This window comes from Cyprinus carpio, chromosome B20 (genome assembly GCF_018340385.1).
Source record: "Cyprinus carpio isolate SPL01 chromosome B20, ASM1834038v1, whole genome shotgun sequence".
Classification (NCBI taxonomy): Eukaryota; Metazoa; Chordata; class Actinopteri; order Cypriniformes; family Cyprinidae; genus Cyprinus; species Cyprinus carpio.
In genome coordinates this window covers 18,093,054-18,117,109 of record NC_056616.1, presented here as the reverse complement: position 1 = coordinate 18,117,109, position 24,056 = coordinate 18,093,054, and the positions used below count along the sequence as shown (strand labels likewise).

General features: G+C 37.1%; 1 protein-coding gene across 1 annotated transcript in view; it reads right to left on the bottom strand.

Moving 5' to 3' along the window:
- Window positions 1-357: 357 nt before the first annotated feature.
- The window catches only part of LOC109112648 (otoferlin-like), a 55,120-nt gene continuing 31,421 nt past the window's right edge, over window positions 358-24,056 (bottom strand). Inside the window, exons 6-46 of the mRNA XM_042746531.1 lie at window positions 23,382-23,455; window positions 22,953-23,079; window positions 22,570-22,624; window positions 21,398-21,529; window positions 21,066-21,128; window positions 20,837-20,921; window positions 20,595-20,754; window positions 20,203-20,389; window positions 19,906-20,087; window positions 19,478-19,586; window positions 17,458-17,746; window positions 17,141-17,330; window positions 16,780-16,900; window positions 16,541-16,641; window positions 16,348-16,438; window positions 16,140-16,256; window positions 15,906-16,058; window positions 15,598-15,787; window positions 15,352-15,476; window positions 14,515-14,649; window positions 13,550-13,711; window positions 12,883-13,002; window positions 12,609-12,770; window positions 12,365-12,527; window positions 11,343-11,413; window positions 11,098-11,127; window positions 10,847-10,981; window positions 10,693-10,768; window positions 10,101-10,240; window positions 9,740-9,877; window positions 9,517-9,654; window positions 9,313-9,440; window positions 9,034-9,204; window positions 8,549-8,709; window positions 8,324-8,466; window positions 7,999-8,087; window positions 6,856-6,954; window positions 4,950-5,191; window positions 4,581-4,759; window positions 4,303-4,403; window positions 358-1,397 (exon numbers count right to left, since the gene is read on the bottom strand). Coding sequence (XP_042602465.1) covers window positions 1,217-1,397; window positions 4,303-4,403; window positions 4,581-4,759; window positions 4,950-5,191; window positions 6,856-6,954; window positions 7,999-8,087; window positions 8,324-8,466; window positions 8,549-8,709; window positions 9,034-9,204; window positions 9,313-9,440; window positions 9,517-9,654; window positions 9,740-9,877; window positions 10,101-10,240; window positions 10,693-10,768; window positions 10,847-10,981; window positions 11,098-11,127; window positions 11,343-11,413; window positions 12,365-12,527; window positions 12,609-12,770; window positions 12,883-13,002; window positions 13,550-13,711; window positions 14,515-14,649; window positions 15,352-15,476; window positions 15,598-15,787; window positions 15,906-16,058; window positions 16,140-16,256; window positions 16,348-16,438; window positions 16,541-16,641; window positions 16,780-16,900; window positions 17,141-17,330; window positions 17,458-17,746; window positions 19,478-19,586; window positions 19,906-20,087; window positions 20,203-20,389; window positions 20,595-20,754; window positions 20,837-20,921; window positions 21,066-21,128; window positions 21,398-21,529; window positions 22,570-22,624; window positions 22,953-23,079; window positions 23,382-23,455 — 5,515 coding nt within the window. The 3' untranslated portion in view covers window positions 358-1,216. The remainder of the gene's footprint in view (window positions 1,398-4,302; window positions 4,404-4,580; window positions 4,760-4,949; window positions 5,192-6,855; window positions 6,955-7,998; window positions 8,088-8,323; window positions 8,467-8,548; window positions 8,710-9,033; window positions 9,205-9,312; window positions 9,441-9,516; window positions 9,655-9,739; window positions 9,878-10,100; window positions 10,241-10,692; window positions 10,769-10,846; window positions 10,982-11,097; window positions 11,128-11,342; window positions 11,414-12,364; window positions 12,528-12,608; window positions 12,771-12,882; window positions 13,003-13,549; window positions 13,712-14,514; window positions 14,650-15,351; window positions 15,477-15,597; window positions 15,788-15,905; window positions 16,059-16,139; window positions 16,257-16,347; window positions 16,439-16,540; window positions 16,642-16,779; window positions 16,901-17,140; window positions 17,331-17,457; window positions 17,747-19,477; window positions 19,587-19,905; window positions 20,088-20,202; window positions 20,390-20,594; window positions 20,755-20,836; window positions 20,922-21,065; window positions 21,129-21,397; window positions 21,530-22,569; window positions 22,625-22,952; window positions 23,080-23,381; window positions 23,456-24,056) is intronic.

Here is a 24,056-nt window from a genome sequence, read left to right as displayed (position 1 = left end):
CTTAAATTAGCAATAAATTGCATTTAATCAGCAATGCTTATAAGTGATGCCATCCATTTCTATAACCTGCTCTGTGCTGGCACCAGGAAATTATCCAGAGATGTTGAAGATCTTCTGGATGAAAGCTGAAGGTAGTGAAAAGAACAGAAGGTCCAAAAAGATCAGTCCGGTTATGCTGAGCAGAGTCACCATTGTTGCCAATTTATACTGCTGCCAACACATTATGCAGGTCACCCGTATGGGACTCAACAACCACGACAGGCTGGTGGTCGGGCGACTGTGTGAAAGAGAACAGGGTTATACTGTAAACTCTCTCACACACATGCATACCCACGGTATAGAAACAAACATGTTCAGTTTATTTCAATGAGTTCATTTTATTAAGTCTACATACTGACAAAAATAAACAAATCAATCCGTATTGCACACTTGTAAACAAGAATTAAAAATACACTCTTTTTATATAAACAAGCCAAAATCAGTGCAAACAGGTCCATGGTCCAATTTACCATTCATTAAATAGAGCAACATTAAATAGCAAGCAAACAAGTACATAACAAGTAAATGTACACAGCAAGCAAAAACAACAGTAGGAAATATAAGAAATAGCATTCTATTGTGTTGTTAAAGCTTGAAATATCAAATGAAACATCATTCCCCTACTAGTGTCTGTGTTTCTCTAAAGGATAAACTACATTATGTTATTGGAGTGCAAAACATTTGTGTCATGGATTGAAAGTGCAAACATCAAGGCAAAGTGTAATCAAATTACATACTGTATATATGAGGCCTGCAACCCTATCATAACATTTTTCAGATTGTAGCTACTGATGAATAAGTCATCTTTCTTTAGACAACCGTGCATGCTTATTGTGCTTCTAGCAGCGATATATACACATTTAGACAATAACAACAAAATCCAATCCAACAATCTGAAGCAATGCATTTATATCAACATTTGAACGAATACCAGAAATCAATCCAGTTTACTCAATTTCGTACCAAAAATAGACACTTCCCTCCTTTCCTTTTCTCCCTATGACCAATTTTTCTTGAAATGTACACATAGAAAGATAAGTTAATTGATCTTTTTTTGGGTTAGACATGCAAATTGATACTGAAAAAGTCAAGATATTTGATACGTTAAGCTTAGAGTGCAACTATGAGGGACGGTAAACTCTTAAGAATCTCTCAAATAAACCTTTTTGACCCCTCTTTAGGCCCCGAGCAGCTTCTTGACCAGATAGCCTGGCATGCTGTAGAGAAACAGGCCCACCATGATCAGCAGCAGCAGAGCCAAGACGATCTTGATGATGAGCCATTTGTAGCGGTTGCATATCAGGTAGCGGATGGCCTTCAGCGGGCTCAAAAACCACAGGAAGGTGGTGTCAGGCCGGCTGTGATTGAGGTGGTGAAGGGGTTGCAGGTAAGAGGTGGTGAGTTGAAAAGTGAAACCATGGATGATGGAGGAAGAGAGGTAATACAAATGTTAGTGGTTAGTATGATGACAGCAAAGTTGTAAAATCTCTTAAAGGCATATTATCCATTTAAAGGGATAGTTCACTCAACATGAAAATGTGTTAGTCTTTTCAAACCTGTATGACTTTATTTCTTCTGCTGAACACAGAAGAATATATTTTGGAGAATGCTTTATGGCAATGCAATTAAAATAACGGAGTGTCTATTTACACTAAGTGCAAATAGAACAACTCCTTGGCATATGCAAATTACAAAAAACACTCACACCAAATAAAAATTGAGCAAATAAACAAAAAAAAAGACGGTTGCTAATTGTCAGCTCTAGTGGTGCAGATTGTAAAATGTATGTCGTGCTTCTTTTGGCGCAATCGAACCAGGTTTGAATCCACATTTTGGCAAACTTTTTTCTCCCTTTTCAAATTTCAAATCACATCAGAAAAGCATTTATTTCCAATAAAAACAAAGGAAATAATCAAAAAGTTGAAAAGAAAGTAACAGGCAGGGATAGGGTAGGAGTAGGGAGGGCTTTATTGTCCCAAAAAGGTGGCATCCATTAAATAATTTGAAATAAAATTAAAATTTACACTCAATAAGTTATTATTGCATACTATACTGAGGTGCAGATAATTGCCACTATTTGCAATAAGTAGTAGCTATAAATAGCAGAAAATCCTGCTATTTTAACATAGTGTAAATAGAATCTATAGCTATTTGCACTTAGTGTAAATAGCATATTGCCAAAAATGCTGCTATTTTCACTTAGTGTAAATAGAATCCATTGCTATTTACACTTAGTGTAAATAGCATCCTTCGCTATTTGCACTTAGTGTAAATAGCATCTATTGCTAAGAAAATGTGCTATTTGCACTTAGTGTAAATAGCCTCTATCGCTATTTACACTTAGTGCAAATAGCCGCTGCCTTAAAATAAATGCGGTCAAAACAACATTCCTATTGACCTCCATTGCACTTTTTATTGCGTTTGTGTTTTATAGAGGAAAGAAAATGTCATACAAGTTTGAAACAACAAGAGGGTGAGTAAATAAATGATGACAAAATCCCACAGAGCTGGTAAAAATGTTCGCCTAGGACTACCGCATATGTCCATGATACTGTAAATTTGCAGTGGATTGAGCTCAGAGCAGTAAAATGACACATCAGGCAACAAAGGTGAGTTCAGAAAGCACAGTAGCAGACAATAGACTATAAATCTCATACAATTCATAACTAATTCAAATCTTTGCCCAAACAGACAACCAGAGGCAAATGACAACCACAAAGTACATCAACACACAGATAAGCCATAAGAAAGAGATGAGATGATATAGAGAAATGACAAAATGGAAAACACTTCATCACCCACAATCCCTCTGGTCCACGCTGTAGGCCTTTAAATACGGTATGAGTAACAAAAAGACAGAAATACAATGTGAATGTCTCAGAGAAAGATGGAAAGCAGAGAAAACAGAGGCAGTGAGAGTGGGCTACCAGTGGTCTTCCCATCTCCCCTCACGCCCCTAGGAGTTTCTTGACCAAGTATCCGGGAATAGAGTAGAGGAAGAGCCCAACGAGGAGAAGGAGGAGCAGCAGGGCCAGAGCCTTCAGGATCATCCAGCGGTAGTTGTGCCAAATGAAGTATCGTATGGACTTCAGAGGGTTCATGAACCACATTAGACTGGTGTCTGGACGACTTTTTCCAAAACAGGAATGGGGGTTGGAATGAAGGAAATGAACAGGAAAGGGTAGGCGGAGGAAAGGCCAGTCACAGAAGGAAGGAAGGATGTGAAAAAGGAGAGTGGGAGTATTAGAAAGGGAAGTTAACTGTTTCAGAGGGGCATTCTTCACTGGAGAGAACGCTTCTGATTAAGCCCACTTCATGTGTCAGTGTTTGTGCCATACCTGTAATTATCTACAGTATTTATATGAGACTCTTTATGTCTCCTTTCTATTGCTGTATAATTAGCACATCAACATCAGTTAGACTCTATGCCCGAAATACTCCATGTATGATGGCTACTAAGGAAGCCTGTTTCTGCCTCAGAGTAAAAAGAAAAGGGTCATTGTGAATTTATTTATTTATTATTGCAACTTTATATCTCACAGTGTTTCTTATTAAACATTGTCATTTTATACACTGGGGTCACTAAACCTTTTTCAAGAAATTCATATTTTAATTCAGGGAGGATTCATTCAATTAATAAAAAGTGACAGTAAAGACATGTATAATGTAACAAAATATTTCTGTTTCAAAGAACTGCTATTGTTTTGAGCTTTTATTCAAACAATCCTAAAAATGTATCATAGATTCATAAAAAGCGTCAACATAAATGGTTTTCAACATTGATAATAAGAAATGTTTTTTGAGTGCCATATCAGTATATTAGAACGATTTCTAAAGGATCATGTGACACTGAAGACTGGAGTAATGACTGCTGAAAATTCAGCTTTGAATCACAGGAATAAATTACATTTTAAAATATTTTAAAATAGAAAACTGTTATTTTAAATTGTAATATTATTTCACAACATTTTTTGGATTCATTAAACATAACCTCAGTGAGCATAAGAGACTTCTTTCTAAATCATAAAAAAAAACCTTAGTGACCCCAATCTATTAAATGGTAGTGTACCTGCATGCTACTTTATTTCTTATTTTTTTCTTATTTTAAACTTAAATCTCACAATTACCTTTTTATTTTTTACTCTTTTAAGGCAGAAACAGGCTTTTATAGTCTACTCTGCAGTATATGATATATTGCATATATATTCACACACTAAAGCTACTGTTTACAAATGTTTATGTACATATGGCTTTATGTCTTACTTTGGTTTCTCAAGTGGCTCAGGTTCATTCCGCCCAAGGCCGACCGGATTTTTCTCTGCCTCCTCCGCTGTCAACAGATGGAGCTCTGCCTCCACTTTCCCCTGCAAGCACGACATGGTTAGAATGTTAATGAGATAATCTTATGCAATCATTTCAATACACCACATGCTGGCAAATGATCAAGCAAATGTAAAATAACATTTGGGTAATAATTGTATCTGGTAATGAAATGGCTGTTTTAGTATTTTTCATTTATTTTATTCATTATATTTACTCACTGTGAGCTCAAATTCATCATTCTCATCCCGGGCCACGAATGGCCACCAGCCCTTCACTCTTTTCTGTTTGAAGATGGAGATGGTTGGCAGCTCATGCTCTTTGAGAACCATGTTGAGAGAGCACTGCTTAGCTGTTTTTGCCCCTCGGGGAAACTTATTCAAGTCCAGCTCAATCGCACCTGCAAAAATAAACACAGATAGCATTCAAAATGATTTTATATTGGAATTAAACACTTTAAACTGAGCATTAATTACAAAAATGTGTTTATTCTTCAAAGCCAAAATTATCTAGAGTATATGACTTGCACACAGTAAGTCATAAATATCTAATAATTTGTCCTTTTTTGTCTTTCTGAATTGTGAACATACCCAGGAAGTCGTCTGCGGAGAAATGGTCAGCATCCCATACTTGAAGGGTGAGTCGAGCAGGAATCTTGTACTCGGTCTCATCCCAGGAAAACATGGATTCCTTCTTAGAGATGACTATCTTCTCCTCAGCCATGAGATAGTCAAAAGGGAAAACAAAGCGCCAGTTGAAGTTTCCTTCCCCAGTTAGAGAGTGATAATGCACGTCTGTGTCCTGTTTATCCTCCTGCTGTCCTTTTAGCCAGCTGAGCAGGGAGATGATTTGCAATTGTTAAAAGCAACACGATTTTAATATTCATACCAAAAATATACAAGCATTCTTGTGTAAGTGGCATGACAAAACATGCACAAATGTTCTGAACAAAGAGTGCATTTATATACTTGTATAATGTGTGAAATGTACAGAATATACAAAAATACTGAATAGATAACATGCATAAAATAGTCTACTTCAGAAAGAGAAAAAGAAAGAATCCAAATTCTACCCCATGGCCATTGCAGTTACAGTTACCAAATTATTATATTTGTATAATAAAGCTCAAAGAATAAGTAGATGGTTAATTCATGACTTTTTGATAACATCATTTGAAAGAGTGCATATAAATCACAGGTGAATTTCCTGGAAATAGAGAAGAAAAAGGGATGTCTGACCTGACATCTAGTCAATTTTTTGCACTTAAAGGACTAGTTCACCCAAAACTTTTTTGTTGAAAATGTATACACCCACAGGTCTTCCTAGATATAGTTTGTTTCCACATCAGAACAGATTTGGAGAAATGTAGCATTTTATTTGTTTCTTACAAACACACAGCTTTTCACTTGAGAAGCTGTTAACCAATGGACTAGAGCTGTGTGGATTACTTGTGAATTAATAAGGTGTTAATTCATTTTTGCTGCCTCATTTGACGGCACCCATTTACTGCAGAGGATCCATTATTGATCAAGTAAAATAAAGGTGGAATTTCTCTAAAATCTATTCTGAGGAAGAAAATAAATCTTGGATGACGTGATGGTAGTACATTTTAAGCAAATTTTAATATATCTGTGAATTATTCCTTTAAGTTGTGAGGCGTCGTTTTGCAGAGCTTGCCAGTTTGAAAGAACAACAGCATTACATCATATGGAGCTACTGTATTATGCATTTATTTGAACCATTAGTAGCCAACAGTGTGGATCCAATACATGCATAACTGAATGTGTAACTTTTCAAAATTAAACAGATTAAGTTCTCGAGACAGATCCTTAAGCAACATGTTGGTATACAAATGTCGCATGTCAGATTATAAAAGTAGATTTTGGCATGCAAACAGACATATTTTATGCTTTCATGCAGTATTTGATGAAGACATCTCAGTCCCCAAGACAAAACTAAACAAAAATGGCTCTATAAACCAAGACCATACCAATGAATTATTATATATTTATGAGGAATTCAACTTTACAGCCAATTGAATTCATTTGAAATAATATTTTACAAAGAATTTAGAGGTGATAACTAGAAAGCAGCATCATTTTGAATGATATGGTCCCGTTTAACTTGAATCTGTATGGAGGGTGGTATTTGTTTATTAGTTGTGAATGGAAGGGTCAGGTGCAGATTTCTGCAGGCGGTGAGCAGAGCATTCAAGCCATGTGATCGTATCATCTTTACCCCCTGACATAGATGTCAGACATCTTCTCTCCTGTCATGAAAGCATCGTCCTCTAGAACTACATCATCAGTGTTCCAAATAATAACACGAAGCTCAAAGCTAGATAACAGCACAGCAATGACATGGGGGCAGGGAGGAGGGATAGACAAAATAACACCAAACGCAACAACACAGACGAACAACAAAAGAAAACAGAAACAAACAAAACAAAGGTAACCGATTAAACCACACACTTTTCACACACCTGCCCATACCTACCCCCTCACAAAAATGTCACTGGACTTTTCCCCTGTGAAGTAATCATCGTCTTCCAGAATTACCTCGTCAGTATTCCATATTATCACCCTGAGCTCATATCTGGGAGATGAAAAAAATGGGATCATCGTCTCAAACCGTAAAAAGTGTTTTAACCCATGTGCGTCATGTGGTAATATCTAAACTACAGTAACTTGTTAGATTTAAAAGAAAAAATATTATTATTAATATGACCAAAATAATTTGATCAGATTAGGTAAAAACTGCAGTCAGCATGATCCTTTTTACTTTCTTAATGCAGGTTCCTGTGCTTGTAATTGATTCAAATTTGTCTTTCTAATCTTTGATCGAAACATAAGTCTGCTTTTCCCCGAAATGACTTTACCTTTTTAGAATTTAGTAAGCGCACACTATTGTATAATGATATTGAATATGCGAATAGCTTCTTATATTTATGTCAATAAGGTGCAACTGCACATTTTGACGTTTTACAGCGAATACATATCTCAGACTAAAGTAGGACAGTTTCACAGTACAGGCCTTAATAAATATTGCCAGATTCTTCACAGTAGATGATTAACATGAACAAATAAAGGCAGATGAGAGGCGTGAAGCTGGCAGAGTAAGTATGAGAGCAAAGAAAAACAAGGAGGATGTGTTTTATCTACAACTTTTGGTGTCATCTGTTCAGCTGAATCACAGTAGCATCACTGTAGTTACTGTAAACGCAGTTAAAATCATTATAGTAAACAATTATAAAAATTAACTGAGATAAAAAGACATTCTGTAGTTTGGCAGTTCACCATTCACAGCCAGTTCTTTATCCAAAGCTTTTAAGTCATCCAAGGAATATTAATTGCACAAGCAATCCAGAAAACAAAGCAATCTGTTCCTTGCTTAAGGGTGTAATGATCCAAGAGTGAGTATGTGATCTCAGCATGACTGATTATTAAAGCTTCCTATTTTTTGAGCTACATTCACTGATGCACATATCAAAAATGACATTTTGTTCCATGTACCTAGAGACTTTAAGGAAAATCATATAAACATTAAGGCAACATTATGTACAAATAAAACATTAATACCTTAACTGCAGCAAATCACGGAAAAGCAACAAAAGTCGAGACACTGAACAGAATCATCTACCTCTTTGGTTTGCGTGGTGAAATGTCAATGGCTGGTCCTGGTGCTGGTACATCCATAGGAAACATGTCCACCCACATTTCAATCCTTCCCTGTGAGATTATAAAAATTCAAGGAGCTTATAGTTAAATTTCATTTTTTATTTTACAATGTTCCCTCATTTAACACGCATATATTCACTGCATCTGCTAAAATTGATGCAGTTGTTTATTCTTGCTGAGAACTGTGTTACCAATGATGGACAATTCATCAAGGTCACTTGGTGAACCTTGGGGTATGTCCCTGGTAATCACACTGGTATTTTGTTGCAGACTCTTGCATACAGTACCTGCTCTATGCCTGGCTTGTCTGGGTTGAGGAGCGGTCTGGTCTCCACATGCTCAGGGATGAGTTTACAACCAACACGTGGGATCTCCTCCCAATGCCTAAGAACCGTAAGAGCCAAGTGTTCTTCTGTCTGCTTCTTCAGACCTGTAAGCCAAACGAAATTGATGTCTTTTCATATATGATCAGAGAAAACATAAACTCTGTATAGGCTCTGTGAATGTCTTACCACTCTCATCCTCAATTTCTGTTGGCCCAAGAAAGATGCGGTTTGCAACTTTGACCTTCCCACCAGGTCCATAGTGGGGTCCATCCAATTTAGCTTCTTTGCACAACTTAGCAAGGATCTGAGTTGGCTTCTGCGGGTCACGCCATACATTGTAACCATGGCTGGATGGTTTCACAGTGAAAAAAAAAAATGTCAGTTTAAAACATTAATTATAAAGACTTCATGTCTGCCTTGGACAGATCAAGAAACACAACTGAATGGATTATGCTGGATATGGCTGCTCTATTATTATCATCACATTTATAAATGTTGATATATGAATTTAATTGTGATACATTTTATGAATTGTTACATCATGTAAAATTAATGTATTGATTGACATCCCCATAAATAAAAAACTTTAACATGTTGTTCTATAAAGATTTGAGAGGTTCATGCTCAGTGTGTTGATAACCTATAGAAAGTACAAGAAAGGAAGTACTCACACAGAGTAGTTGGATGCAATGCCACATGTGGCCCTGTGTTTGCTGTAGTATCGGTTCTCCAAATCAATCTTATTCTCACCGATCAGGTCATCAGTTCCAACCAAATCCCAGTCATATACTGCAACCGTCAGCATGGACTCCATTGGGAATGTTGCCTCTATGTTGAATGACCTTAAGGACAGGAAAGAGAGGAGAGTGCGGTTTCAAGAAATTATTTTCTTGTTTGAACTTTAACCAATTTATTGTTTTGGTTGGTTTACAATAGTATAGCCTACGCACTTTCCAAAGACAGGATTAAGCTGCTTGGATATGTAGTTCTCCTTGTCCCGAATCTCTGACTTTCCCAATCGAATGACTATATAAGGATCTGCTTTACCATTTATATCCGCGGGATGCAGGTCTGTGGCCTGAGAAGAGAGTCATGTTACTTTTGAGACAGTGCCGTCTGAATAACACTTACAATTCAAAGCTGAATTCACTCACTCTAATGATATAAATCCTTATGAGAACATTGATAGGGTCATTATGAGGAATACTTTGGAACATGCCCATGTTTGGGTCAAATCCTGCCTCCCTGGTGATCTCCTCAGAGAGTGGAAGTTTATACATACAGAGGGAGCCCTGGTTCATAAGGAGACAGATTCAAATCAAAATAAGATGTTTAACATCATCTCTGAAGCCTGATTGATACTTTATATATTCTTACCTTGAATCTGCCCACAATCCTGTCATCATCAACCACATTGTGGTCGATATCATCTCCAGCCTTTCCTCTAAACAGGTTGAAGGTGTGGAGCCAGTCCTCAAAGTTACCAAACTCACTCTCCAGCTCTTTATTGTACACCTGAGATAAAGGTGTTTATATTTATACTAACATAAGGATAAACTGCTACAGTTCACAGTTTAGCTAATGTCTGTTCAAAATTTTGGGGTCAGGAAGTCTTTGAATTTTTGAACTCTGTGACTCCAAACTTTTGAACAGTAACTTTTAAATGAATGTTTAAAATACAGCAAAAATAAAAAAACACAACCACTGTGGGCTAAAAATTGTAAAAAGAATCACTGACCATGAGTTCATCAACTTTTGGTTTTGGAGGTCGTTTTTCTGTGCCATCATGGTTCTTCTTTTTGTCCTTGGAGCTCTTCTTGTCTTTGCTCTTCTCCTTGGGTTTGGTGCCTTTCATAGGAAAGTCATCAGCTTTGATCTCTGAGGTTAGGGGTGAATGGGTAGATATGGATGGAAATGAGGAAATGAGAAACGTGTGAACAAAACACCTACAATGCCAGTCTGAATGGAAGATTGTACTGAAGGATGATGCTTCAAGCCATGAGAGTTATTTTAAAGACTCAAAATACATATGAATTACTTATAAATTAACTAGATGGATCCTCTTAAAGTATGAAGGAACAAATACATTAAAATTCAATTTAATTAATAGAATATGTGGGAAAATCAGTTCCCAAATTGGAGATTATTCACAGTTTCTAAATGTTTGTGTCCAATGTTCAATGGCATGAAAAAAAATACTAATGGGTTCATGTCATGACTACAATAGAAATGGATTTGGGGTGACAGTGCTCATCTGAACACATTCCTAACCAGAACGTTAGTTCTATTCAGAAACATGACACCAAGACCATGTTAAATTCCGTTGTTACCTGCACTCTCTGCTGCTATCTCCAAATCTTCTCTTTCCTCTGCCTCTGCCAGAGCGGCCTCCTGGGCTCTGAGATTCTGCATTCACATTAAGTATTTTGCAGTAAAATATTACAATATGACACTATATATCAAACGTATTAAAGTCCCTCCCACCTCCATCATAGTCTCTATGGAGGCAAAGTATTTGGACCACCAGTCCAACATGCTCTCATCCGGCTCCTCCTCATCCACTTCTTCTCCTTTCTTTTTCTTCTTTTTCTTTTTCTCTTTCTCCTTCTCATCCTCATTCTGTTAGTACAAAGGATTTTATATGAAATGTAAAGTGGTTACATTTGAAATGTTAATCCAAATGAATATGAATAAAATCAAACATTTACATCTGTCTGAACCAAACCAAGACTTACCAAGTCAACTTTAACAACAGCATCGGTGGTCTACAAGGACAGGGTCACACAAACATACATCAAATACAAACAACATCCACAGCAGATTCTACAATAGCGTACTAGCATACACATCATATGACTGTTGGTGCACTAACCTTAAAACACTAAAACACACAGAACCACGGTTGGAACAAAAACACTCCAAGCAGAGCAGTATTCTAAACCATAACAGCGTGTTCTCACAGCAAGGCATATCTACTCACAGCATCAATCTTGACAACTGTGTCCACCTTCTTAACGTTGGGTTCAGGGTCCATATTGACCACAATATCACCTGAGGGATGAGAAATGGGACGGGAGTGGGGGCGGGAATGAGATGTCCCATTCGTGAGAGCCATGTAGCCATTGGCCAGTCTAGCTGGTGTGGGCAGGGTCATATGATTTAGCAATCAATGACCCAAGACCAGCACCAGGACAGAAAGGATAAGACCATGAAAAGATCAGAGGAAGAAGGAATAGAGAAAAGGAATGAAAAGTCAGAAAAGCTGGAAAAAAGATGTAGTATGTACCAAGAATTTAAAATAAAAGCAATATAATGCAAATATTCTTATATACACTACCGTTTAAATAGGCTGGGGTTGGTAAGTTTTTTTTTATGTTTTGGATAGTCTCTCACAATTTATTTAAATTAGTTTGATCAAAGACACAGAAGAAACAATAATATTGTGAAATATTTCTATTTTAATATATTTTAAAATGCATTTGAAATAGAAATCTTTTGTAACAATATAAATGTAACTATTGTCACTTTTATCAATTAAATGTGCCCTTTCTGAATAAATTTCTTTTAAAAACTTACTGACTCCAAACCTTTAAAAAGTAGTGTAAGCAATTATAATTGAATTGCTTGATGTACAGTGTAAATAGGGTTGTGCAATATATAGTAAAACAAACAAACAGACTGTTGTACAATATCATCATCTTACAAATCTGGTTACTGACCCAGATGAAAATAGGCTGTTACTCACACATTGTGGCATAAAGCATAAAAGTTTTTGCAATAATGAGTGAAACTTGCCCGATTTGTGTAATGTATGTAGAAACACATGCAAATGGGATGTTAAACAATTGTAAAATTATTTGTGGTCTTTGATGGGATTTAACTATCATTGAAATGCAACAAATATATTTATGTACAAATATTGATTAGGAGATCATAAGGAGAGGTTTATTATATTGTATGTTATGCTATTTAACAGTAAGTATAGTCATATATTACAAGTACCAGTGTGAGCCCAGTTGTTAGCAGTCTTGTCTGGGGGGCTGTAGATGAACTTGCGAAGGCTGGTCACGGCGTGAGACCCCACCAAGGTGTAGCGTCCGAATGCCCTGCAGTCCACCACCCGAATATTGAGTGGTGGATGAAGTAGTTCATTTTCTGGCAGATCCTGCAGCACAAGATTACTCAAGTTAACTTTTAAATCAGAAATGAAGTGGAGAATTTTTGCTGCATACATAATTTCACTCACCACTTCAAACCACTTCACTAACGTGCTGAAGTTAGGATTCTTCTTGTAGTTCTGAATGAGGGCGGACTGAACTCCTTTCCCTGCACACTCTATGTCCACACGAGGCCTGTCCACCTGAGCCAGATTGATTCTTTTAAGGTCCCTCAGACCCCAGAACAGGACCTGGAGAGAAATAAAGACCATGAGCTCAACAATACTGACGCAAAAAATAACATGAGCTACAATTATAGAAAAACAGAATTGTGGTTGCGCCTCTCTGTGGTGGTGCTTTCACCTCTATACGATATCTGCTGAGAACTGGTCGTATGCCCAATGGAACAGGAAGAATGGGTCCACGGTCAGAATCAGTCGGCCCATCAATTGGAGGAAGAGCTGCCCGCCCTGCTGGACCAATCTGTGGATAAACAGATAGTTTTGAATGAAAATGTCATTAACTGATGAAAGACTGAATTAATTACTGACTAATAATACTGATTAAATACTCATTTTAATTTCAAACCTCTACCATGTCTTGTAAACCAGGAAAAAAGCAAAAGCACAGCAATTGCAAAGAGGATGGAGTCACTTACACAAGAATGGAAAACAAAGCAGAATTAAAGAGGGGGAACTGTTATTCTGTTTATTGCACCTTGATCTGAGGTACAGCAAAGTCATGGACAGCAATAAGGGCCCTCCTGATCTCCTCATCATCATAAGGAATCTGTTAAAGTTGTCATGGAAGAGTACAGCAGAAAGATGGGACATACGATTATGGAAAAATGAAATGAGAAGTCACATGAAAAATCAAGAATCAAATACAAGTGAAAGGAAAAGAGAAAGAGGGATCTGCATCTGTGCTATTGAAGCAACATTTATGAGCAGATAGGCCAAGCATTGACTGAGAGTCCACACAAGACTGAAGTGTATACAAGTTGATCACAGCCACTGTGTACCGCCTGTACCTGCAGTAGCTCAAAAGCAGCCAACAGATCTCCTGCAGCACAGTTTCCTCTGTAGATCTGATAGTACTCCAGCTGGGGGGGAAAACGTGGGGGCCCGTAGTGTTCATCAACCATCTTAGTTAGTGGCTTTGCAAATGTTCGCCCAATGAACTCAGCTTTCCCCTGGATGCCACACACACACAAAAAAAGAAAAACACCAGTTGCAGTACTGCCTCTGAACACCAGGGGTCAGTGTGGCCACATTCCCTGTGAAACCACTTGCATATCATGGCTACTGTATTGCTGGGGCTTTCAAATCTGAAAATCAAGTTTTGGATGTCAATTATGAATATTTTTATTAAATGTTAAACATAAAAGACTGCATTCACAAAAGTCAAATTCTACTTGAGTTTGGTTTCTTCATCTGTGCTCAATCACTCTCTAAATATTTAAAAAGGATCATTAATGCTATGTCTGACTTTGGCCGTCAGCTGTCAATGAAATAAACCACAGCAATGATTACTACAAACTACTGTAGAGACTACAACTACAAAGAAACATCCCATTGTAAACCCTCTGAACTGTCACAACCAAGGGAATGCAAGAGGCAGTTTATCGCCACAGGAAACAGGTGTTTTTATCACCATGTAAGAAAAGGAAATGATCTGATCTTGTTTTTGGGACCTAAGCAATCCCACTTCTTGCATGCCTTGTTGTATTCAGCTATACAAAGACAGATTGACAGCAGTGTTGAAATAAGTGTTCACACTCTACTTAGCCAAAATGTCGTCCAACAAAAGGCCAGGACCAGATGATTTTAAACAGGAAGAAACATCAAGTCAGGACAAAAGGGTACATTTTCACACGGTCTTCATATGACTCATACATGGAGAGAATAATGTCAACAGAACTGTGCGCTGAACTAGCAAACAATGACATTTAATTTTCTATATTTAGAAGACTTGGGTTTTGCAATTCAAACTTACCACAGTGTCTTGGTCATACAGTTCAATGACAATGATTGGTGGATCATCACGGAGTTCCCCAGCCTCACCGTAGAGTTCAACATTATCAAACACAAGCAACTGATCCCATGTAGGACAAAGAGTCTCACTGAGGACCTGAAATATACATACAAAAATGTTCATGGATGATTCATCAATTACGAGAAACTTTCTGTCCTTTCACCAAAAATAAAAAACAATAATTCTTGTTTTAAAGGTCAGATTTTATAACAGCTTTATACTTTATTGTGTCTATATAAAGAGTGCTGAAATGCTCCCAAGTCCTCTGTTTTTCAGGTAAATTGCTCTTAAACATGTTTAATTAAGAACATCAACATTTTTAATTAATTTGCATTCGTGTGTACAATGTATAAATAAAAACAATAATAGAAAACAATTGCAGTAATTGTAATTAGCATCACTTCAAATTTTTTAGTAACTGTTTATATTTTCTTGTGGATTATTGTGATGTTTTTAATCAGCTCTTTGAACTCTCATTCTAACAGCACACATTTATTCCAGAGGATCCATTGGTTAGCAAATGATGTAATGCTAAATTTCTTAAAATCTGTTCCGATGAAGAAAGAAACTAATCTACAACTTGGATGGCCTGAGAGTGAGTACGTTTCCATCCAATTTGAATTTTTGGTTGAACTATTCCTTTAAGTAAAATGCCCCAAACTTTAGAATCACCTACATACAAAAACAGCACCCACTATATTTGTTCACAGACAGCAAAGACAGCCAAACTGAAAAATCCTGTACTTTTACAGACTCTGAAATGCACACTCATAACCAGAGACTCCAGTTCACACTCACCTCTGTCACCTGGCTGTGGGTGGAGAAGAAAACCCTTGCAAAAGGGTCAGACAGGCCACTACTGTCAGCAGCAAACAGACTGCGAGCCTGATACATGTGGGCCCTCAGCTGAAACACCTGCTTCACTATAGAACAATTTGAGGGTCACTTATCACATACTGTACATGTTATAACATACATGCAGACAAAAGCAAAAAAAAAAAAAAAAAAGCCTTAGATCATATTTAAAGCATTTAATAATCTTACTGTTATAAACCAGGCTGATGGGAGGAACAGCTTGTATGCCTATTCCCTTCGTAGCCTTGTTTTCTTCAAAGCCGCTAGGGAGGCCGCTCAAGAAGTCCTTCCTCTGTTTGTTCAAGCCCAGCCACAAATACATCTCCAGTTTAGCCTGAACTGTCCAGCCAGCAGGCCCAAAGCCTTTCTTTCCAGGCAGCTATAATGAACACAAGCACCAATGCAGAATGTTTACATCAATAATATCCAACCTAATTTAATTCCTTCTAACTAACATGTTTATTCAGATGAAGAAAGACATGAAAATGGGGAACTACCCTGAGAAAAACAGCTTTAACTTTCCCACAGTCCTTTCCCATCTCTTCGTCAACAATTGAGTAGAGGATGTCTTTGGAGGGAATGCGGGCGTACGCTATGCGTTTGTTGTTGCTTATCATCCATATGAACACATCAGGGATGCTGTGCTGGGGTTACAGGAAAACAAACAAGAAAACGTTGAGTCTGAGTTGCTCAGTGTGAATGGAGTAGCAAGGGGGTGTGATTTCTTTTACCTCATCTGCCAGGAAACGAAGCCTGTGAAGGAAATTGAACACTAGTTTGAGTTTGTCTCGAACGGTGTTTCTCTTCACCTGTGAGCGGATAGTCTTCGCCTGCTGAGCCATACTCTCCTATGAACAATATAACCACGCAAATTACTTTAATAACCCATCAGCAGTTCTTAATGTCCAAGCTGAGACCATACAGGGTGTGTAGGCGTACCAACTCTCTCATGCAGGACTTGAGCCTCTCTTTGTCCAGCTTGGTTCTTCCGGACAGATTCTGATCTTTGTTTGCCAGTGTAACAAATCGGCTTAAATTGTGGAGAATAGAGAAAAAAAAAAATGCTGATTGTGATTTTGTGCTGTACATACTTTAACTTTGATTGTTTAGATGATCTTTAACATTCCCTCACCTGCAACTTGTGCTAAGCTCCTCTAAAACTCCTCTAAGTCTGCGTTCTGGATATGCCTTCTCTGTTTTTATGATTTCTTGAACATCATTCAGACCTTCCTCCTGTTTACAAAGACAGACATGCACACGCTTAAACAGTATAATCATGTCCGATTTGACAAAAATAACCGTAAAGGAACTGCTTCGAAGGAGGAGATTGACAGTTTAACAGTCAGATAGCAATTTAAGGGGGAGCCTGACCAGTTTATCTGCAATCTTGTCCATTATATTGGAGTTGTAGAGCCGTCTCCTCTGGTCTTGCCACCAGCTCTTGATGTAAATGCAGGGTTTCTTTTCAAAGTAAGGCAAGTGGAAGTAATTTCTGTAAATAGAGCAAAATGGATAGTTCAGTTCCTAGATGTAGAGTTGAACAGTAGCTGTAATCTTTTTTTTTAAAGTGTGATTTTGACAAACTGCATATAATAAAGTTGCCTATGAGAGTGATTTTCAGTCAGAGAACACTTCTGTTATACTAACAGTGTTAAGTGTTTTATCAAAACCATTTTTAGACAATTTGATGACTCATCATTTGATGATCATTTTACTTTCTCAGACCTCTGACCTGTCAGTAATAACTGGTTTCATAGGAGGGGTGGACGGCACAGATGTCAGATCTCCATCATCCTCTGCCTCTTCATCGCTGGAGTTATGGATGAGCTCAGTCTCCTCTTCTTCGCTCTCCCCTCCACCCTCTTTCTTCTTCTTTGCTGATGCAGACTTGCTCACTCCATCAATCTGGTTACCATAGTTACCTAAGTGGAAAATTGTGTACATGTGGTGCTGTAAATTTTGTTATTTTTGATGGTTTGAATTTACTGAAGCATACTGAAAAGGGAATGTTTTGAAAAGAGACCCCACAGGTGTTTGACTTCAGCTCACCGATAGTGACTTCAAAGCTGATGGCTTTATCTCCAATTTTTCTGTCTATCATTGTGGCCTCCAAGAACGATCCAAAAAGGAAAAATTCCTCCATCTTCCCTGTGGCACTCTGATAGAAAAAAAGAGCTTTTAAGGTCAGAATTACATCCAAATAGCTGTCATTGATTTTATTTATAACATAAAAAGTGACTCTGCTGAATGGGACAGACATAGTAGAGTGAGAAATGAACACAGTATGTTTTTTTTTGTGACCTTTTATTTCACCGCATTGGGATCTCTTGCTTCTTTCCTCTTAGACATGAATAGGATTTTCCCAATAGTGATCGCAAGTGTGTGAGCTCAGTCTGAATTAATAATTGACTTGAGATTATGGCAGCTCAGTGCTGCATTGTAACCCAGCAGGGGTTTCTTCTCAGCTGAAGCTATGATCTGTGATCAGATAAAACTCTCACTGCTGTCCTCAGCAGAAAATGAGACATGAATTCTTATAAAAATTTACTTTTCATTTCTACAGTTTTATAACTACAACTATGCAACTGTGTTCAAAAATGTTCATAATAAATCTTTTATGGAAGAGAGGAAATCTTCATTTTTATTATAACAATGTCACTTTAGTAGTTTTTAGGCCACTAATTTTCATACCAAATACTTTATCATAATTTGTTTTATAAAGACAAGCTTGGTAATTAATTAATGATCCATAGTCAATTGAAAATTGAATGGTACATTTTTGTAGCAATTTTAATTAAAATGGAAATTCACCATTTACTCAACTCATTCCGGACCTGTACGACTTTCCTTCATTAACAAAATAGAAGAAAAAAAATCACTGATAGGATAAATGTAAATAAGGACTGAGACTGTGAAGATCCAAAATGACAAAAAAAAAAAGAAAAAAGAAAAATATAGAAAAATATAGTGTCACTATATCAATAAAGTGTAACTAAAAGTGCCCATATGACTTTTGCACTATATTCTAAGTCCTGGTTTCACAGACAGGGCTAGACTAAACCAGGATTAAGTCATAGTTCAATTAAAACAAAACATTACTGGTGTGCATCTGGAGACAAAACAAAGGCACGGACATATTTTAAGATATGTCAGTGCAAGTTTCTTTCATTTAAAATCTCTCCATCATGCATTTTAGTCTGGGACTATATAAGCCTTGTTTGTGAAACCAGGGGAAAGTCTTATAAAGCTGAACAAAAGCTTTATGTAAGAAACACCTCCACAGATATTTTATGCAAGTAGTGATGCTCAATTCATTAACTAATTGTACTTTTCAGTCAATCTTTTCAAACAATCAGTTGATCCACTTCCAAAAACTGATCTGGATGATTTGTTCAAGAAATGGACTTATGGTCTGGTTCTCTAGCATTGCACTGGATGGGAAGATTGTCAGGTGAATAATGACTAATAACCATTTTGTGACACTTCAGTGGTGCTTTTGTTGTGATTATGGAGCTTCACAGTCTCAGTCCTCATTCATATTCATTATATGTATTTTTAAAGTTGGAATTTTATGATGCTTTAATGCAGTTTTCACTTTTACTTTTTGAAGAGTAAAAGCTCTATTTACCCATTTATTATAATATCACAGAAAATATAATATTTTGTTCCACAAAAGAAAGAAAGTAATTTGATTCGTAATGAGTAAAGAACCTCTTGGATTTTTTTTTCTTCTATTTTTGGTGAACTATCCCTTTAAGGAGTTTATTCACCTCCTCCTCTTCTAAACACTAAGAAAACATCTAATTTTCTGTGCTAGTCTCCAGCTCTTCTGTCTTATATCAATGATCACACCGTTGAAATATCTTTGGCTTACACTTTTATGTCTTTATTCTTCATGTAGCTTGGATCAATGCACAGGCTTTTAAACCGGCAGGTTAGTCATGGCATTAAAGGCAGTTGGGATTATCAGCATCACATGCTTGCCTCTACATCTAGTGTTAAAACAAATCTTGTGCTTCAGTAAAATGCATCTGACAATCAATATTTGCTCCCAAAGGCCACACAAAACCACAGACAGCTGGACTCCCACATCTGCAGTGACTTTTTGTCTGAGGACACAGAGCTTGGCCTTGTAATTTCCCAGAGGGCAGCTGATGTTTCGTAGAATCTGGACTGAGCTGTAATCAATTTGTCTTCACATATGTTGCAAGAAGGTTACAAATGACCAGGCCAAAATGGAATCTGTAGAGTTTTTTAAATAGTGTTAAATATGAAGATTGCAGGCCTGCAGATGAATTAGAATGAATCAGATGGCTTCCAAATAACCTGTGTGTAATGTCATTGTGTGACAGTTAAGTGTAAAATAATTTATGATTCATGCTCTTTTCAGGGTGTCTGTTTATTTAAAGGGGCCTCCATTTCAACCAACCTGTACATTCATTTTAAAACTGTTCGTGTTACACTGGGATTAGATTACCCCTGTACCTTTGTGTTTACTCCAGATCATTTGCGATCTTTCGTAGATCGATGAAATGGGTTCCTATGGCAACATCATTCACCTTGTCTGAATCACGGATCTGAACTTTCAGTCGCCTACACAAAGGTGGGAACATCTCGGTGAAGATTACTTGCTCATTCCAGATGGGCTCGTAGCTGCTCTTCTGAACTGATGTTTTACCCTGCATTTGTAAAAAATGTATAACATGTACAGAATAAGTAATGTTCTGTCACTATCTAATATAAAAATTTAAATTGAATTGATATAAATATTGAGTGTCTTCAGGTGTTTCTTACCTTCTGCCCTGCAAATTGCACCAGGACATAAGGGTCCACAAGATCTCTGTTCTCCCCGATAAAAGCTTTTTTCACATTGGCCATGATGCTGGTGTTCATTTTTGGTAGTCCCTCAGCTCTATAAATCTTAACATAAAACCGAGCCCATTGTCTCTCTGATGGAACACCCTCCGGCAAGAGAAGATTCCTGCAATATATCATAGAGAACAGACCAACATGACACACAAATAAATTAATGAATGAATAAATAAAGCTTCAGAAGGTGTAGAATACAGTATGAACTTTAGCTCATGAACATCTGGGACTCTAAAGTGCACTCCAATATATAAATAAATACATAACTAAATAAATAAATACATGAATTTGAATGCATGAAGATATCAGTTTCTGACCCCTCTATGTCATTCTCATCTGTTTCATTGGCCTTGTGGGGAGTCTTGATGTTGTCTCCTTTTCCTACGACTGCAATGTCACACTTAACGTAACCTTTACAGCCAGCTGTGATGTCATCAGGGTCCGACAGCATTGCCCATTTGTGGTGGAACTGATGCTCTGTAAGATGCATGCACCAATTAAAAGACTTTTTCCTTCTAAATGGTATATCACTACCACTCATTATTCCTTGGTCACTGACCAGGTTGTGAGTAAACAGTTCCCACATCTAGTTTGAAGGTGCCCACCAGAGTACCGCTTCGTAGAAGGTTTTTAGAATGTATTACCTTCATTTTAGCATGAGAGAAAAGCAGAAGTACAACTTAATCATTTTCCATCTGCTGTTTTCAGTGGGTTTTCATAGAGGTTTGTTATAATACTGTATGTGTAATCATATGCTGAAAGTGTGAACGAAGGCTTAATCTACTGACTGATATCTTCAGGATCTTGTCAAACATGACATCTGGAGGCACATGGAAGTCAAAGACAAAGTACTGTTGGAAGACAGAGGAAAATATTGAAATAATCTGGATATGAAGTTTATAAAATGAAGTCATTCATCATTTCAAACAATGTGGGTGGATTTAGGCATAATTTACTGTAGGTGTTGTTACAGCAACTATCATGCGAAAGTGCAAAATCATTTGTCTTTCCAAGTAAAATAAGATGATTCTTGCAGTTATAATCTGTAAACAGGTAAACAGGCCATCAAAATGTCTGAAATGACAGATTTGCTCAGATTTTTCAGCAATGTGAATATAACCTCATTGTAGTAGGGGCAGTTTGTGGACTCCTTCATTGATGTATACTTCTTCTCCTCGCCAATTTCAACACAAACCACAGGATCCATGTTCAAACCAACCAACTGACGGGCCTCGATTACTGTTACGCTGATCTGAAAGACATTTTAAATGGGATATTACAAATATAATTAATTAAAAATAATATATTTGAAAAAAAAACAAAAAAAAACGTATATAAAACCCTGAGCTGGTGTGTATCTTACATGCTGATTAAGACCGATGAGGATGTATTAATGTGGGTGTGTTATCTGTTATGTTTTTATTACTGTAGAGGGCTAATTAGTCAAGTTTGCTTTAGGGAATCAAATGACAAATGAGCTACAGTATTCTGTTGGATCACAGATTCATAAAGTAAACATCTGTGGCTGCATATGGACAAACAACAAAGCCACACTTAGTCAAGAGAAGGAAAATCATAATATTTGTATTTTTAGTTTTAGCTCTTAAATCAGCATAGCCATCCAATTCAGATTTATACAGAATGAACTACCAAATTGCACTCTCTCTGTTATTTTCCTTACATTGGTGCTGTCTTTATTACACTCCAAAGCTACATTTTTATGAACACACATTTAAGCAAATAAACTACTCTCTGCAAAACAACAGAAGCTGGATTTTATAAGAATGCAGACAATAATACTGCTTATTGCTGCAGTGATTTATTCTGCAAGCGGGTCCCAAACGTTAATGTAAGAGAAAGACAGAAAGCAGAGAGTTTCCAACCTCCGGCAAAATATGAACTGTTAGAGATAAGGTAAAAATGTAACAAGACCTAAAAACACTTACACACCACACACGGGATATATGGATTTCCTGCAATTAATGGAATTATACAGTGCCAGTACTGAAACGAATTTGCAATTCAATTGCTCAATACAACAGCCATGCAGAGGACAATTAGTGAGTAAACATCAAAGGCTTCTCTGAAACACTGAAGCTCAAGGCCGATGTTGTTTATTTGGGACAGCTCTGTATATTCAGGGCTTTGAGCAGAATATACTACTCAAGGATAAATGCCACATGGTTAAACATGTCTGGTGGGCAATTCAAGGCCTAGAGTTATTGTCTTTTGTAATGTGGGAATGTTATTGAGCCCCCCTTCCTCTCTGTGTTCTTTCGTCTGCCTTCATACCTGATAGTCCACAAGACGCCCTGAACTGGGCTCCATCTTAATGTCAGGCTTTGATCTGAAAAACAAAACGCGAAGATCAAACTTTCTAAAACACATTTAAACTAGGACTTAAATTGATTAGAGATTTTAATCAAATTAATTACAATGTTAAAGCAGGTCTATGCTGTGGCTAAGCTCAAATAAAATAAAAAATAAAAATACTGACATGCATACTTGAAACTCAATAATCTGTTCTTTCTCCTCAAAAAGAAAAAAAAAACAAGCACTCAGAAAAAGAAATACTGACTGTTTTCTTCCCTGTGACCTTTTCAAAGGATGTAAACTTCAAAAAAGAGAAAGTGTACTGCTTTTAAAATACACCAAGTGCACATCAGATATGTGACCTTTTGTTGGAGACATTAGTGGTTACTGCAGTAACAGAGGCCAGTGAGATGGTATCAGGGTCGAGCCCACCGCCCAGACGCATGGTCTTTCGATCCAGATCTTCTGCATCCAAAATGGCAGCGTCATCTGCCAACGAGCACAGTTGATACTGCATTAGAATTTTATGATGCTTTAGTCTTTCCTATTGATGTCCAATGTAAAATCTCCTGAAGCAAAACCAGTAGAGAACTATAGATTTACAATTAAGATTAAGGTAATAAAAGTACAATAAACTTATTATTGTGCTTTCAGCACTTTATTGACCCAAAATGCAGACACAAGTACTCCGTAAGCTAAAACCAATTCAGTTGGTTTTCCTCTCTCAACCGATAAATAAGTACTTTTGCCTTTCTTGTAAAACCAGCTCTCTAATAATCAGTAATATTTACCTCCTTTTTTGTGGTCATCTTTAGAGATTCGTGTCTTTCCCAGTTTCATGGCTGAAAACACTCCTTTTCCTGTCCTATAATATAAAACAAACATTTAGATGGGGGGAGGGTGACAATATTTGCACTGTGATTCATTTTAAAATCACCTCTACCTCTGGGCCTCCCAGATACTGAATAATTTATACAAGATTTAAACTCAGAAATATGACTGTTACATAGATATTGTATAAAAAGCTGTGAACCATCTGAATGCATTCCACAATTCAATAAAATAAATTATTAATACATAAGGCTTACACATAGGTAGTAGATACAGTAGGTGTTCAAGTATCAAAATGGTTTCCATATACTAATGTTTGATCTACAGGTCAAGTTTTATCTTTATTTTTATGTATTTATTCTCTGCTGGAGAGCAATCAAATCATCACTACTGGAGCACAACAGGTTTTCCCATTATGGAAAATTTCTGTGATATTTATCACTCAGACGAGACATTCGTTTCAACAGCGAGACCCCACTCACAATAGCCCCAGTGGTGTCCAATAACTCTGCACTGATATTATGGTGATTAGATATCAGTTCACTAACAAAGGCCCGATGATGTCACAGGCTGGCTGGACAAATAACGGTCCTTAATTATTCAACAAGATGAGCACAATTCTCCAATTAGCTGTG